The sequence below is a fragment of the Lepidochelys kempii genome, chromosome 4 (genome assembly GCF_965140265.1).
Source record: "Lepidochelys kempii isolate rLepKem1 chromosome 4, rLepKem1.hap2, whole genome shotgun sequence".
NCBI lineage: Eukaryota > Metazoa > Chordata > Testudines > Cheloniidae > Lepidochelys > Lepidochelys kempii.
Window position 1 is genome coordinate 122,997,636 of NC_133259.1, and position 17,635 is coordinate 123,015,270.

Consider the following 17,635-nt stretch of genomic DNA (forward strand, 5'->3'; position numbering starts at 1 on the left):
TCAAAGACATAAAATGACTCACAGTAATTTCAATTTTAAACCAGAGCGAACGAATTAGGTTTTATACATAAGCAACAAGAGTGTGTATTTAAATACAGTGCCTAGTATAAGACTCTTAACTCCACTGCAGATTTTTTTCTTATTTAACAGACAGTATTTATTTTTGCATATGTATGCAATTTTCCAAAGCAATAAAAAGGGCACTTTAAGCGCTGTAATACAGCTCATCTTTTATTGTTATAGACAATGAGGAGTACATACAACATAATGGTTACCGTCACAGCTGGGAACTTGTAATGAATTCTACATGGCAAACATCCACCTATTTTTCACTCTGCTTCGAACTCACGATACGATGCGTGTGTGAAAATTCAAATGCTATCGACCACTTTCTAAAAGCAATGCATGACATACCAAACAATATTATTTGCTTGTAAGACTTTCCAGACTCTTTAAGGTGTTGCAACAGTAATAAGCGTGCAAAATATTGATAGAAAGCCATGGATACTATATTTACCCCCACTTCCCAAAGGGTGAGGCTGTGCTAGAAAATCCACAGGTTCAATGATGCATACAGGGTGAAATTTACCCCTTGTGCAGAGGTCAGCACAAGGCCACTTAAGTCCAAGTGGGAGTTAAGTGGTGCATTGACCTTGTGCTGTCTCTTTGCAAAGGGGTGGGTTTCACCTAATGTCTTCTGCCTGTAGAAAAATACGTGATCTGTAGCAGAGACATCTACAGCTACCCACTAGCCATGGTGAACTACTTTAGAGCATGGTGCAATGATACTAGAAATAGTTTTCTATTTTATAACCTGGTCCCGCAGCCCTTATTACACACAAAACTCTTCCTGACTTCACTGGAGGATCTGCACAGGAGGCTCAGTAAATATTGGTCCCTGATGATCTGCACAAGTGGCTTCTCTTGCAAGGTGCAAGGCATGATTCACACCTATAATGAAGAGTGAGAGGAGGTTTCTCCTTTCCCTGGAGAATGTGGGGCCCAATCCTAAAGTCTTTTCTCAGGCAAAACTCCTGTTGAAGTCACAGGGTGAAATTCACCCCATGCAGAAAGCCAGCTCAAGGTTGATGCATTTAAATCCCACCTGAGCCCCACATCTTAAGGAGGATTTAAATGATGCACAGATCTACATCTGGCTCTCCCCACGGGGCTGAATTTCATCCAAACTGACGGACTGCAGGATCGGGCCCAAGAGAGCCGCAGCACGTAAGGTCCTCCACCACTGACAATGAATTCGGATACTGTGAGTCATTTCTGTTTACTGGTTGTTGTAAATGTCAAATGAACATCTGGAGATGTTCAACAGGATGTTGGTGTTTGGCAGCAGGGTCTCAGATGAGTCAGGTATATCACCCTGGAAGCTGTTTACAGGATGCCTCCTGCAAGCTGTCAGGACTTGAGCCCCAGCATGGTTTTATAATTACAGCCCTGCGGGTGTTGTGCTTAGAACACCTCATCCTCCAGTTTTGCCAAAATGTTTAGCAATTCGGACACTACTTGTAGCCCAAGGGACGCTGGTAACCCCAAAGCGAATCTTGACGTTCTTCCCCATATCTCACTTTGTATGTAATTTATAGGTATGTAATTATGATAATAAATGTTTCAAAGCTAATTGTTTCACTAAGGAAAAAAAGTAGAAGCCCCTCCATTCCTGAGCAGCCCGACAGTAACCTGTCAGTCACTTCTGGAAAGGTGCTATTGAATTCAATAGGAATTAAACAATGAGAATGAACAGATATTACTCTGAAAACCTGGGTCATTTCAGACAGAGAATACTGTCCTGTCTATAGAACTTGTAAACCAGCCTGTAGCATTCTATAGCCAGGATATAATTCTCTATTAATTCTACAAGATGGTTTAAGAACCCTGGAGAAAGTTTGTTATTTTCTATAAGACTTTTCCACAAGAGGTTTGCCTGGCAAACAAAATGGAGGTGAAGGACTTGAAAAGGGATCATATTTCACTTGCAAGGTTTAAAGGAGTAACACGGCCAGCTAGTGCAGACTGCTGTGTGTCTCCTCAGAGGTCCTGAGCACCCTCATTTTCCACTGACGGCAGTGTGGAGCTGAAGGCACTTAGTAGGATCACCAGACAGGAAACAATCAACAGCTTGCTGCAGCAGGATCCTAGGGTGAAATTCATGCCTATTCAGAAGGCTCACTCAAAGGCTATGCACAATTTAAGTGTAAGCAGTGTCAGGATGAGCTCCACCCTGACATCTGGTGGTGAGGTGTGGCAAGTTGTGGAAAAGAACTTCAGGGGCCGATCTCATTTGCATAGGCACACCCACCACGCCTAGAATGAGACCATAGCTGCCCAAATGGTCACTTTGGCTGCTGTGGGATCCCCAGTGTCTCTGTTATTGGGGCAGGAAGAATAAATTGTTATTACCCTGATTATGGGAACTGTGCTTGGAACTGTACGTGGCCTTTTGTTATGATGGAGGGATTCACCATCAACTAAGTAGCACTCGCTAGGCAAGGGTCATGGGTTCCAAAACTGTGTGAATGGAGAGAGGCTGGGGACAAGTATTAATACTTGGTGGCATGGGCCCCTTGGTGAGGGCCTTACATGCTAATTGCACTTCCTCCTCTCTCCACTGTGGAATATCAGAGCTAATTTTGATTTCATTAGAAGTCTAGTTATAGGCTGCTGAGCTCACTTTGGGCTGACAGTGCACCAGCACTGGGGCTCCCCTATTATAAGCTGAATTCACCTAAGAGCTGAAATCACTAAGTGTTGTGTTAAGTAGTGGGGGAGCCTGAAGATATATTGTGGAGCAGTTTGCGGGACGGCTGGTGAAGCAGTTCGACGCAGCGCAGTGTGTGGATGGCAGGAGCTGCTTGTGGGCCGTGGAGCTGAGCGAAGGAGTTCGTGGGGCGGCTGGCAGAGCGGAGCGCAGCTGAGCGAAGGAGTTCGTGGGGCGGCTGGCGGAGCGGAGCGCTGCTATGGAGCTATGGGGCGGTCAGCTTCAGATCACGTAAGGTGCCTCTTACCCCTGTCCCATTTCCACCCAGGTTGGGAGGTAAAGCTCCGCAGATAAACTTTCAAACTCTGGGGCTGCCCTGACCAGGGACAGAGACTTTTGGGGCATTGGACTTTTGGGACTTTGGGTGATTTGGGGTTGCTGGACTCAAGAACCAAAGGGAAAAGGGCATGCCCCAATTTGCCTGGGGTGGGTTTTTTTTTGCTCATGGGTTGTGTTATGAATCCTGTTGGTGGTGTTTCCCCAACATAATGCCACATTGTTTCTCTCTGTTATTAAAAGATTTTTGCTACACTCAGACTATGTGCTTGCGAGAGGGGAAGTATTGCCTCTTGGAGGCGCCCAGCGGGGGTGGTATATATTGGTCCCAGGTCACTGGGTGGGGGCTCGAGCCGGTTTGCATTGTGTTATTGGAATGGAACCCCTAGATATTGAACCCAGCCCTTGTTGCTGCCAACTCTGACGGGCAGAAGGGTTACATAAGCACTACTTAACTCCCCAAAATAGGACTTACCGGGGACTTAAGTGAGGCATAGGCATTGTGTAGAGCCTCTGCCAAAACCATGTGAAGAAGGTCAGCTGAAAGGTTCAATCCAATACGTGGTTTGCTTAATAAAGGGCACTTCTTCAGAAAGTTTTGGCAGGTACATCCTGTTAAGCTGCCAGGCAGCATTCATGTGATTGCTAATGTTGCTGATTACTTTCCCTTCCCACGCCCCCCAGCCCAGTTAACCCTTTCTCTCCCCCCTCCCAAAAAAAACACAACCAAACCCCAAGATCAGATCTACTGTATGGCTGTATGTTGTGAGATGCAAATAACGGTATATAACATACTAGATACTGATACAATTGGTATATTAATATGATAGATAACTGCTTTGTTCACACTGCAAAGCAGTAAATGTTAACCATTATTTTCTACATAAAACTGACTTTTTGTAGATAACTCTTTAGCTGAACATCATTGTAGAATAAGCTGCTTTTGGATGTGTAGGGTCATATTTTGACATTGGATACACCCATCGTCAGTCATCAGTAAATCCAATGGAAACCCCTTGGGGCCTCATCCCCAGTTGGTATGAACTGGTGTAGTTCTTTAGTGGACCTATGCTAATTTACATCTGTGGAAGACCTAGCCTGAACATCCAAGGGCAAAACTTGACTTGAAATTTCAGAATAATGCAAATCTATTGTTACATAAATCGTAGAAGTGCAACTTTGGCACTGTTTCTTCTTTGACATTTCAGCATGTGTGACAAGAGATACAGTAATGATCAACTATGTCAAAGCAAAAAAGGTCTAACTCAGTTGAATTTGTACAGATGAAAACAATCTTTTCCTTACATTGTGACATATGCTCACAACCTATCCTCAATCAATCTGTCCGTAGTTTATTCAATAGCATTTTTAAAATGAATAATGTCCATTGGCCATGTCCCAGTGCTCATTTCAGTGCATTGCAGGAAAGCAATCACATAGGCCTCTCTTTTCTGCTCTCAGGAGGAGGGTTTCTGTCTGCAAAAGAACATTAAATCATGGAATTTAATATATCACTTTAAAGGAATATATAATTGATTAGATCTAATCCCTCAGCACTGCAATTGTCAGGGGGCCTTGTGGAATGAGAAATCATGGTTATTATAGCTGGTTTATATGGTGACTTACCTGGCAAACTGGTACATAATAAGCATGTTCAGAACTGAGGAATACAGACTAAACTGCATGGAAAATATTTGGTGGTTTTAATGTTTTCACTTTCACAGTTAACCTCAAGGGGTTAGATTGTCAGAATTTATTGAAGTGTCTTTTATAAATTCTGGGCAAAACTCCACTCAGTCACACTCTTAATTCCTTCCACTTAACAGGAAGACATCAGCTATTGATGTGCCCAGAACTGTATAATTTAATAGTACCACTTACTGTGCTAAGGGTCCGATTCCGCTCTCAGCTACACACCTGTAAATCCAGAACAACTCCAGTGAATTCTTTGGGGCTGGCAATTTAACTTCCCTGCCCCAACTTTTCTGAATCTGGACCTTTTCAAGGTAGGTCTGGGCTCGAGCTTGTGATCCTGTTTTAACTGGAGTTAATTTATGTTACAGTTACATACTGTTACAATACTGCCAAACCCAAGTGCTCAGAAATCATGAGTCAGACTCTCAAAACCCAGGAGACTAGCTCAAAAATTCAAGATTAAAAACAAACAAACAAATAAATGTCTTTATTTGCCTTTTTGGTTTCGTGCTTTTAGGGGTAATGTTTCTCTGTAACCATGAGGGTTAGAAACTTACTTTTAAAAAAATGAAAGCTGAAACTCCCACCTACTCCCATCACTACAGAAGCTGGGGCTTTCAGACCAAATATCACAGGACTCACAATAAAACATGACAGTTGGCACTAACTCAAGATAGCGATGACAACAGTATCTGGACACTTCACAAACATTTGTTGCTGGATGTAAGTAACCTTTCATGGTTTACCCTAGGCTAAATCCAATCCCAGATCAGGAAAGGTGAAATTTACCCTGACATAGAGAGCCTGCACAAGGCCTGTCCAGATTGGTTACGGTAAACCACAAACATTTGTGTTCTGGCATTTTCAATAAGGTGTTCATTAATTTGAGTAAATAACCTGAATGAACTAACAGGACCTTTAACCAGCCAACTCTCCTTTGCCATGATGCCTACAAAAAAACTTTGACATTAGGTAGGCAGCTGTTGTGCTAAAATTGCTGCCTATCAGGCTGACCAGAACTGCCTCATTGTTCTCTTGTGTTCCCATTGTCTGTCTGTTTCCACCTGTAATCTCTTTTGTTTTATACTTAGATTGTGAGCGCTTTGGGGCAGGGACTATCTTTTTATTCTGTATTTGTACAGTGCCTAGCACAACAGGGTCTCGTAGGCACTGTGGTAATATAAATAATAATAATAATGGACCACAGACTCCAGTTCAGACATATTTTAGGGTGAAATTCAGCCAGCTCAGGTTCTAACTCTAACTGAAGCCCTGTTTTGTAAGCTTAAATAACACATTGGCTTTGTGCTAGCTCTCTGCACAGGGTAAATTTCACTATTCCTGATTTGTGATTCAACTGCTTTCCCCTCCTCACTATGTTCCCCCAACCCCTTTTTCTTTTAAACGCAAAAGCTTTGCCTTTCACCTTGACACTAGAATGGAAGGCTTGCTCATTTTTCCTGTTTGCTTTCAATTATTGGCTTGATGCTGCAGTGTGTGTCATTAAACGACGCTCTTTGTGTGATTCAGAGCTGTGCGAGGTGAACATTCTTGTTGTCATAAGCCTAGCAGACAACATAAGATTATTTTAGCACCACAGCAGCTCTTTGGATTTGAATACTTGTGTAGGACCAATGCACTGGCATTCCACCACATGCTTCCTATGCGAGTCTCACAGTCCTTATACAAGCTGGAAGGGATGATCTGGGAGTGTTCAAAAATAATCTCAAAAGCTAATGAATGCAGAAAGATCCCTATCAATGCCACCATTGGTCCCAGGAGTCCCCTAAAAGAACATTACTCTGCAGGCTGTGCTCTTGTAAAAGGTATTCTGAATATTTAGAGTTATTACATTAAATTAATTTGCCGTAAAACTTCACAAAAAGATGAGATGGGCCAAACTCTGACTTGGAATAAGGATAATTGAGGGTGAAATTTTCATAAGGCCGGAAGTGACAGTTGGGTCATCTAGTCTGATCTCCTGTATAATACAAGCCATGGAATTTCATCTAGTTACCTCCTGTACTGATCCCACTAAGCTGTAAATGACTAAGCCACAATTTAGAGAAAGGCAGCCAGTCTTCATCTGAAGACTTCAAGAGATGGAGAACCCACCATTTCCCTGGGTAGTTTGTTCCCATTATCAGTCACCATTTGACTCCTATAATGCAAGATAGAATCATAGGAAGGTAGAAGGCACCTTGAAAGGTCATCTAGTCCGTCCCCCTGCACTGAAGCAGGACTAGATACACTTAAACCATCCCTGACAGGTGATTTAATTTAAATCAGTTTTTATACCAATATAGTTATACCCAGTGCAAACTGCTGTATAGATGCTCTTAGTTCAGATTAATGTAAACCTGTTCCCAAACAACTTAAGTTAAACCAACAAGACCACTCTGATGCTGAAAAAAGAGCAACCGCACAGGGAGTTGCTATGGTTTTATGATATCTGTTTAAATTCATGCCTTAGGTTATATCAGTGCTCAGTTCCCTAAGTGCATCTATGTTTGGGTTTTGCACCAAGTTTAACTAAACTGATTGTGTTAAACCCATTCAAAGCTCTAATGTGAACCAGCCCAAACACGAAAATCCATGCATGTCGTATACCGTACTGACCATGCCATCAGCAAAGCAACCAGAATGCTTGGGCACCCATGTGAGCTGTTTAAGCTGGTTTATTATGAGCTGGCACCAATGATGGGTGTAAATGTGACACCACATAAGATTTTCCTCCTCCTTTGTGTTCCCATTCCCTTTTGTCAGTGCAGCTCTACTGTCTCTCTCCACTTTCCACCTTCTGCTGCTGTCCTGTTAACAGCCATTGCTGAGTGGTGACTGAAAATCAAAAAGGAATCCTACAAAAAATTGCTAAGTAGGAGGACAAAAGAATAACACAAGCATGTAGGGACAAAATCAGAAAGGCTGAGGCACAAAATGAGTTACCCCTAGCAAGGGACATAAAAGGCAACAAGGAAAGGTTCTATAAATACATTAGGAAGAAGAGACAGATGAAGGGAAGTGTAGGTCCTCTGCTTAGAAGGGAAGGAGAGCTAATAATGGGTGACATCAAGAAGGCTAAGATGTTCAGTGCCTGTTTTGTTTCAGTCTTCACTAAAAAGGTTAATTATAACAAGGGAAGGAATGCAAACCAAAATAGGGAAAGAATAGGTTACATAATAGTTAGATTTCAGAGTAGCAGCTGTGTTAGTCTGTATCCGCAAAAAGAAAAGGAGTACTTGTGGCACCTTAGAGTCTTAACAAATTTATTACAGCATAAGCTTTCATGAGCTACAGCCAATGAAGTGAGCTGTAGCTCACGAAAGCTTATGCTCTAATAAATATAATAGTTAGATGTTTTCAAGTCAGCAGGGACCGTTGAAATTCTTTCTAGGTACTTAAGGAACTAGCTGAAGCAATCTCAGAACCGTCAGAAATTATCTTTGAAAACTCATGGTGGAATGGTGAGGTCCCAGAGGACTGGAAAATGGCAAACAAAGAACCTAGTTTTAAAGAGGGGAATGGAGGGGTTGCAGGGAATTTTTGATAGGTCAGTCTAACTTCAATACCTGGACAGATACTGGACCAAATGATTAAGCAATCAGTTTGTAAACACCTATAGGATAATAGGGTGATAAGTAATAGCCAACATGAATTTGACAACAAATCATATCAAACCAACCTAATTTCCTCTTTGACAGGGTTCTTGCTCTAATAGATATATCTTGATTTTAGTAAGGCTTTTGACACAATCCTACATGACATTCTCAAACAACAAGCTAGGAAAACGTGGTCTGGATGAAATTATTATAAGGGGGCATAAAACTAGTTGAAAGACCATCCTCAAAGAGTAGTTATCAATGATTCACTGTCCAATTGGGAGGACGTATCTACTGGGGTCCCGCAGGAGTCTGTCCTGGCTCCAGAACTACTCAATATTTGTATTAATGACTTGGATAACAGAGTGGGGAGTACACTTATAAAATCTGCAAATGACACCAAGCTGGGAGGGGTTGCTAGCACTTTGGAGGACAGGATTAGAATACAAACAACCTTGACAAATTAGTCCAAAATCAACAAGATGAAATTCAATAAAGACCAGTGCAAAATACTTCATCTAGGAAGGAAATATCAAATGCACAACTGCAAAAAGGGGAATAACTGGCTAGTACTGCTGAAAAGGATCTGGGAATTATAGTCGATCATAAATTGAATATGAGCCAACAGTGTGAGGCAGATACACATTCTGGGGTGTATTAACAGGAGTCTGTATGTAAGATATGGGAGGTAATTGTACCCCTCTACTCGGCATTGGTGAGGCCTCAATTGGAGCACTGTGTCCAATTCCGGGCATCACACTTTAACAAAAATGTGGACAAATTGTGGTGAGTAGAGAGGAGAGCAACAGAAAAGATTAGAAAACCAGACCTATGAGGAAAAGTTTAAAAAAACCCAGGTTAGACAAACACCACTCAGCAATGGTCTAGGTCAGAGGAGGCCAAACTGCGGCTCGTGAGCCGCATGCGGCTCTTTTATAGTTGAAAGTGTGGCTTGTGGAGCCCTGGCCACCCCCCCGTCTCCCCATTATCCACCTACCAGATGTGGGGGGGCGGGGGGCAAGCTCAAGGTTTCTACCCTGCAGTGGGGTGGTGGGGTTAGGGGCTTCTGCCAGAGATGACTGGTGCCTGCTGAGTGTTGGGGGACTAATTAAAGGTTTGGCCCTGCAATAGCTTAAGTCATGCCCCTCAGACACGTCGCCCCCCCTCTTACCCTCAGTGGCCCCTCCCTGCAGCTTCCAGGTGTTAGCTCTAGGTGGAGAGGCAGTGGCTGAGAGCTGCAGGGAGGGGCTGCTGCTTTAGTTCCAGGGAAGAGGCATCAGCAAAAGCAGCGGCTCTTCCTGCAGCTCCCAGCTGTTTGCCACTGCCTCTCCCCATGGCCGCAGCCCCCAGCTTGCTGGCTCCAGTAACTGCCATGCATAGAGGGGCCCAGTGGTACCATGTGACCGAGCAGGGCCAGCAAACCTGGGCGGGGCCACCTGACCCAACCTGTCTCCCTTATGTGTCGACAGTGGGGAGGGGAGTCTTGGGGCTTTAGCCCCGTGGGGCACACCTGCCAGGGCTTGGGGCTTCAGCAGGAGCAGGGCTGAAGCCCCGAGCCCCAGCAGGCACCTCCCGTGGGGCTGAAGCCCTGAGCCCGTCAGGCGCACCCCGGCTCTCAAATGTCTGAAGAGTGTCATATGCGGCTCGGAGTAAGTTTGGCCACCCTTGGTCTAGGTATACTTGGTCCTGCCTCATCACAGGGGGATGGCCTCTCAAGGTTCTTTGTAGCCCTACACTCCTATGATTGTGATGGGAAAGGTAACTCACCCTTCTTACTCTTCTCTCTCCTCTTCTCCTTCTCCCTATGTGGGCTATATGCAGGAACCAGTTGCTGTAGTTCTCTAGCCTGTGTAATGCAGGAAATCAGACTAGATGGTCGCAATGGTCCCTTCTGGCCTTAAAATCTACTAATCTCTGCTTGTCCCCAATACATCTGCATAGTACAGTCCTATTTGTTTGAAATGAAAATGAGTCAGCAAAAGATGTTATGTCAGCTTTACTCAGTCAAGGCAAATTGGTACATTAAGCCTAAGTATCATTTCTAAGATAACACCTACCCGTGTGTCTAGATTGTACGCAGTCTTCTTTAAATCCTGCAGGGCCCTCTGCATGAATTCAAATGCATGGCAGTCAACACAAGGACGACCTGGGAAAGGATGCAGCAGAAAGACGTCACTGAAATCACATGGAATTGACATCATGGCAATGCCAAGAGAAAATATGATCTTGTATTTCCGAGAAAAGTACATTTAACAACGTGAATGGGCCTGGGTTGAACACACAAAATGCCCAGTGTGCATGCACAGGATGGGGCTGCACGTACACAAAAGTATATGCCTGTATGTGCAAATCCCCTGTTCACATGTCATTGCAAATATAGATGCACATTTTTGCACACCTGCTTTTGAAAACCTGGACCAAAGCTGCTGAAGAACCTGACCCTGGAAGGTGTTGCATGCCTTCAACTCCCATTCACTTCCCTGGAGTGGAAGCACTCAGACCCTCACATGAACGGGTCAGCTCCCTGCAGGACAAGACACTATGGAGACATTTTCAGTGGTTCCAGAAATGATACAGACAAGTTATTTGTTCAGAAGCCCTCATGCATGTCTTGGCGAGGGAACATGCCCAATCTGGGTTTTCCTCCTTTCAGCTGCTGCCATATTGTGGGGGGGGGGAATATTCCTGCTTAGGGCCCCCAATGGGCTAACACCGACACTGCCCACCCAACACTGGTCTAGATCTCAGTCTCCTGCATTTGACTAATGAATTAAGAAAGCCTGCCCTCTGAAGGGAAATACATCATATAAAACGTCAACCTCTGGATAAATAGGAAATAAGGAGATTGTGATGTACAATGATAACAGAGCATCCACTCCCAGAGAAAGGGAGCCAGATCCTGGCCCATCTACAGCCCCTTTGTGCTGTTCTGACAATGCAAAGTGGTCAGAAAGCTGCCTTAGCCATTCATCTGACGAGAACCTCAGGGTGGGGGAGTCCCTGGTGTAGGGAGTGTATCAAAAGAGGAATGAGGAGAGGGATGTAGCCAAAGCACTTCTGTGCTCCGTCAATCCACAGCAGACATAACAGCCCTTTGGGGGGCATTATCCACCAGGAAAAGTTCTGGCAGCCCTGAGGCTCCTCTAACTTGCAACAGAAGTCAAACGAGTGCCTTGGTTGTGTGGATGAGGTGAGCAAGCATCTCTCACGTTGTTACACACTGAAATTCACGTCTGGCTGAGCTTTGAACTGAGGAGACTCAGATAGCTGGAAACTGCCTTTACCCCATCCCCATTCTGGAACCAGCAAGACACTTTTATGATAATTTTGTAAGAGTGACTTAATCCTTTTTTTTTTATTCCCTCTTCCACCTAATCAGGAAGGGTATCATTGTGTCTGAGGCATTTTTGACAGTTGAATATCTTCTGTAGTGTTCAAAAGCTTTAGTGATAGCCTTTCTTTAACACCTTGGCAATTTATAACCGACTATCTACTGCAATATGAATATTTTTCTAAGTTAACACTTTACTGTCTGTAGTTTATAATTGTATTCTCATTGATTAATGTGGATGATTGTGATGAGAATGAACTGTTTGCTTTATAGCACATCTGTACGTACGTGGACATCAGTCTACAGCGAGACTAAGGCAAGACATCAACAGTCCACATTCTTTTAACCTTTCCTCAGAGATCCTATTTTTCTGAACCTCCACTGTTGCTGTCCTATGATATGAACTCAAATTTCTAACTCTTCTCCATTTTTCTCGATCCTTTTTGCAGAGGACAACTATTGGCTTTTGAAACATGCCAGGCATGGACATTGCTGTATTAAGAGGCATTCCCCTATAAACGACAAGTGTCATCAGCAAAGGCATTTTTCTCCAGGGCTGGGTTGAGTGGTGGAGAGGGGCTGGCTATAAGCCAGCCTTTAAAGTAACTCAGATTTGGAATGGTTTAAACAAAAGGGGATTTTTTTAAAGATTTCTGGTCTAATCACATTTTAACTGCTGAGCACCGGATGAGAACCAGCGGAAAGAAGACTAGCTTTCTCCGACTTTTATCAGTGAACATATTACTAGCTTGGCATCGCAGCCTACTTTCTTAAATTACTGCATGTCTTTTGTAAGAGTGTCTTGTGATGACTCGGTACGGTAAGGAGCTACCCACGCTGAAGTTGTGGTCACTAAAACATTTACGACATCATGACTTGGTGGTGCAAAAATGAAAGTAAGAAATGCTCATCTCAAGATGAGACACCTGTCTCTGTCTCCATAAGGCAGTGACACTGCAATCGGCAGTCAAACGCTGACTACGCCCCTCACAAAAACCATCAGCGAGCAGGGCAGAAACTGACAGGCATTAGTTTGCAGGATCTCACACTGATGACTGGGAGACAGTGAAGATTCCCCAAGGATGTGTGCTAGAGTGAGGCTGAAATTCACCTCTGAAGAGAGTCATCTCAAGGTCTATGTGCCACTTAACCCCAGTTACACTCTGAATGTGGAGCATCAGCCTTGTGCTGTCCCTCGGCACACAGGCAAATTTCACCCTAAGCAAATAAACAAGGGCAGGGCTGTTTTAATTGTGTGTAATGATTTATAGGATGCACCTACACAAACTGTAGTATATTTTGCCACAGTGATGACCTCGAGAGCTCAGTACAACATTCTGAATCTGCTATTCAATCTTTTCTGAGGAGTGGGGACCAGCTGGCATTTTGTGGGGGAAGATTTAACAGGTTTGTGCAGAATGAGAACACTCAAGATTCTAGTATAATTAAATTTAAATGGATTCTGTCTACATGGAAATTGAAAAATGCCTTGCTTCTGTTTCTGCGGTCCTCCTAGTAAACAATTGAAACCGAAATAATTTCAGAAGACTAATTTACTTTCCGTGACGTGTGCAATTTATTTACTCTGCATTTTGTGCAGCTTGGACTGTGAAACTAGACTGGCTGGTTCCCATTTTCAAGCTCTCCTGCACCAGCATAAGGTTGTTGTGTTCGGGTTATAAACACAACAGGAGAGGTTTACATTTTTTTTAAAATTGGTTTTCATTGAAATTTCAAGAAAACTATTCTAAAAACATTGATATTGTTTAACGTTTGCACAGTCCTTTGCAGATGTTAAGCACTAAGTACAAGGTACTGATTATTCATTGCTAATTACTATTCATAATCAGCTAGGTCCTGCTCTCTGCTTCACTTCTGAGCAAAATGGGAAACAGGACCGGGCATCTGAAGCCTCCTTCCACCCCAAACAGCAGGGCAAGACAAGGTCAAGAGAACTCTAGCAGGCAGGACCAGTAAATTCATCAGCCCATACACCACTTGCCCAAGAGGGTGTAGTCTGCCAGCTAGGGAGTGCCTGGTATTCGCCCGAGCACTCTTATGTGTACTGCGGTCAGCAGCACACAGTAGCTGGAAGCTACATGGTGCTCCTGCTCATAGCAATAGCAAAGTGCACTTCATCATGCATCTCCCAGGCCTGCCCTGAAGCATGCAGTCTTGGCTGGCAGGATTCCCACACTGCAGAAACTATCTGCCAGTGTCCTTGTTCTCACTTGCAGCAGCAAGGAGTGCAAATGCTCTCCTGCACTGGGTTTGTTAGGTTTGGAAAGCCTCCCTCACCCACCCCCTCTTTGACAAAACTTAAATGTAGGGTCCATACTAATTTAACACCTCCACCATCACACCCCTCACTTGTGGGGTTCCTCAAGAGTCAAGGACTCTCTCCAGGCCTATTCAACATCTACATGCAGCCACCAGGTGAACTGGTCAGATGACATGCACTTAGGTGCTAACAATACACAGGTGACACATGACTCTACCTATCCTTCATCCCATAGAGCCATGCCACTACTGTCAAGATTGGGCAAGCTCAGCTCACAGATGTAGAACAGCTGGTTGAAGATGAATCCAAGCAAGACAGAACTTAAGGAAGTGGGCAGAAGAAAGCACTTTGAGTAGTTTGTAGCCACAAGCAGTCTCCTTTGGTTAAAGATACTCACCAACAATTCACTCAGGGATGCCCTTGGATTCCTCACTGGCATTAAGTTCTCACATTGCAGCATCACAGGCAAAGCATTCTACCTTTTATAGCTATCCTGACAGACAATGACCTGCCCTCCGTTACACACACACACCTTTCTCACTTCCCAGTTGGGCTCCAGCAAGCAATGCTGTCTACCTGGGCAAAATGTCGTGGGTCCTCAGGAAATGCCACCTAGAAGCTGTATAGCAGCACCAGCTACAGGAGTACATCATACCTGTCTTCCACTCACTGCACTGGCCTCTTCCCATACCATATTATGTCAAAGGCAAGGCCTCGTTCTGAATCTTCAAGGTGCTCAACAGCCTGAGTCCAGGGTATCTAAAAGCTCAGGGCTGAGGAGCATGGTTGACAGTGCTGTTCACTAGAACTCTCTACCACACAGAGGGAGATCATCTGTGAAGGAGTCAGGAGCCCACGACTGGGGAATGAACTGCCACGAACAAAGAACCATCAAAATGCTTCACTATCTTCCATTTAATGTGCAAAGTGCACTTGTTTGCCCCACCTTTGCTAATATAAACACATAGCACAGGGCACATATATTAATGCACTACTGGAAGGCGCTTGGATACTACAGTGATGAGGGCGACAGAAGAGTTTGAATAGAACAAGAAAAACAATTTAACAGTGTCTCTCTAATAAAGAGGAGACTAGAACAGAAAAGAACAGAACAGGGGATTTTACCCTCTAGTCCCATGTAGGTACCAAGGGTTCATCTGAAAAGCAGCTATGTTATCCCAGGAAAGTAAAATGTAGTGACCAAATCAACTTTTGAATTAAAAGCTTTGGTGGCAGGAGAATGGATGGAGATGGCTGTGATAAAATCTGACATTGATTTATGTTTAGGGACCAGTCTTATTTATGCAGTCACCTTCCACACTTTTTAAAACTCTGCGTGAGAGCTGCCTGATATTTTTATCACTCTAGGGAGTGGCCATTCTGCGCTTCTGGAGCACATTTCATTGTCAGACCACTTTACAACACTATCTTCTCAAAACATCCTCACATCATCTCTGTTACTGTTATCCTCCTCTTTTCACTGGGTGAAACTGAATCAGTGACTGGCCCAAGGCCACAACAGCAGTCAGTGCTAAAGCTGGGATTAGAACTTGGGAGTTCCTGGCTCCCAGACCTGTGCTCAGATGGCTACCTCACATTTTAATATTTTGCTCTGATGTACAGCAGTGTAATTCCAGAATTCCACATCCATTTCAGGGATAAACTCTGTGGGTCAAATTCCTTTGTGTAAATCCACTGGGCTTACACCAAAGATGAATCCAGCCCAATATGCCTTGTTCCAACCGAATAACAAAAAACATAAAAAACATGCCTGCAATACCCTAGCACAACTAAGCAACAGTTTGCGTGTAACAGCATCCAGACTAGTAAGGATTTCATGTGTACAATTGCACACCTAGAGTATCTTCTTGCAGACTTCTGGAAGAAAACAAAAATGGCCTAAGACTATACAGGTTTAAGATAACATCAGATAAATATTTAGTAGTTACTTTGTTTTCAAATAAGTGCTAATGAAAAATAATAATAATGCACACATTAGTTGACTTTCCTGGTGTGCTACAAACCAATTTGCACTTCCTAGCAAAATTAAGAAGGGCAGCCTACACATGGAGCTCATGAAATTTGTGCATTCACTGGATGAAGTAAGGGACATAAACAATGCAGAAATTCTGCTTCTGAATCTGAGCCACCATAGCGTGGCAGGGGTACATACTTTCTGCTGGAATGACACTCCCAGATTCTTGACTGGCCCCGACCAGCTTCACACTCAATAGGCCAACCACTGAAATTAACGGGATTGCCATCCACATCGCTCTCCAGACAGAAGGAGACACCATTATTATCATCAAGAATTAAAGCTTCCTTCCCAGCCTGAAACAAGAAGAAATAGGAAAGATCAACTGTTTGCTCCCAGCACATTCAGCCTAATGAAGCAGATGTGAAATGACAGCCGTAGGTACACATGCACACACAGACCCCAATGCAGCCATGGGCCATGCTCTTGGAAATGAAACTCACCCAAACTACTAATTTGCTAAGTGCTTGATCTTCCTCTGTCTTTTGTGACAGACCTTTGGAAATGGCAGTAGCAAGCAGCTAAGGGAACCACTGCAGCCATACTGAGCATGCGTCCCCTGCATTCCCCCTCTCACTGATTAGGGTCATTGCCATGGAGATTCACTATAGCAACATATAAGAACTGAGCTGCCAAGGAGAGGAGAAGATTTAAAGGGGCAGCGACAGGACTATGGTAGCTGCTTTGTTTATTAATTGTCTCTGTTCTTGGATGGTCGCTTACTCTCATGGGCATACATTGGCATACTTCAGTGACTGCTGCAACATGTAATATAACAAAGATATTTATGAATTTTTGGATTGTTGCCTTTATTCCAAAATGTGGCTATGCTGAAATGTACAGCTCCTAACCCTTACTTAGCTGCGAGACATTTACAGCAGGATTTCAGCTGGAGCAGAATCAGGCACCGGGTGTCCAACTCTTGCTCTTTCTGGCAGAGACTCTGTTCTGCGTCTAGTACTAGGCAGGGCATGTCATCCGTGCTTAACAAGCAACACTAGTTATAAACCCACCCCTTATGGCCAATAGAAGTGAATGTGAGCCAACCAGATGAGTCATGCCTTCCAACCTGTTTCCATGAGTCAGACATAGAATCACAGAAGGTCACACGGATGGCCCCAAGCCAATATCCCAGAGATAAACACCCTGAGTTTTGGGGGAGTTCATAATCCAAAGCCAACTCTGGATCTGAGTTTCTGTTAATGGCCTGTAGAAGGTGCACAACAGTGCTGCCTTGTGGTCAGGCAGTGGTTAGCAGGATGTCTCCCCCTTGAAGTATAGTCCAGTGCTGTCCTGTCCTTCAGCACCTCCCTCCCAAGGATTTCCAGTCCTCCCCTTTAGCACAGAGGCTTTGGGGGCTGGGCCCATGAACAATCGCAGTCTTTTCCAGGTTTCAGAGTAGCAGCCATGTTAGTCTGTATTTGCAAAAAGAAAAGGAGTACTTGTGGCACCTTAGAGACTAACCAATTTATTTGAGCATAAGCTTTCGTGAGCTACAGTTCACTTCATCGGATGCATAATTAAAGTGGAAAATGCAGTGAGGATGTTTTTATACACACAGACCATGAAAAAATGGGTGTTTATCACTTCAGAAGGTTTTCTCCTCCCACCCCACTCTCCTGCTGGTAATAGCTTATCTGAAGTGATC

At 44.0% G+C, this 17,635-nt stretch overlaps 1 protein-coding gene across 1 annotated transcript; it reads right to left on the reverse strand.

The window, feature by feature from the left end:
• Nucleotides 1-210: 210 nt before the first annotated feature.
• Nucleotides 211-16,538, reverse strand: NICOL1 (NELL2 interacting cell ontogeny regulator 1). Its single transcript, XM_073342735.1, has 4 exons — nt 16,431-16,538; nt 16,126-16,283; nt 10,398-10,486; nt 211-4,522 (listed from the first exon to the last, which is right to left on the reverse strand). Exons 2-4 carry the CDS (start codon nt 16,256-16,258, stop codon nt 4,457-4,459), a joined length of 288 nt encoding a protein of 95 aa, XP_073198836.1. The 5' UTR covers nt 16,259-16,283; nt 16,431-16,538; the 3' UTR covers nt 211-4,456.
• Nucleotides 16,539-17,635: the final 1,097 nt, after the last annotated feature.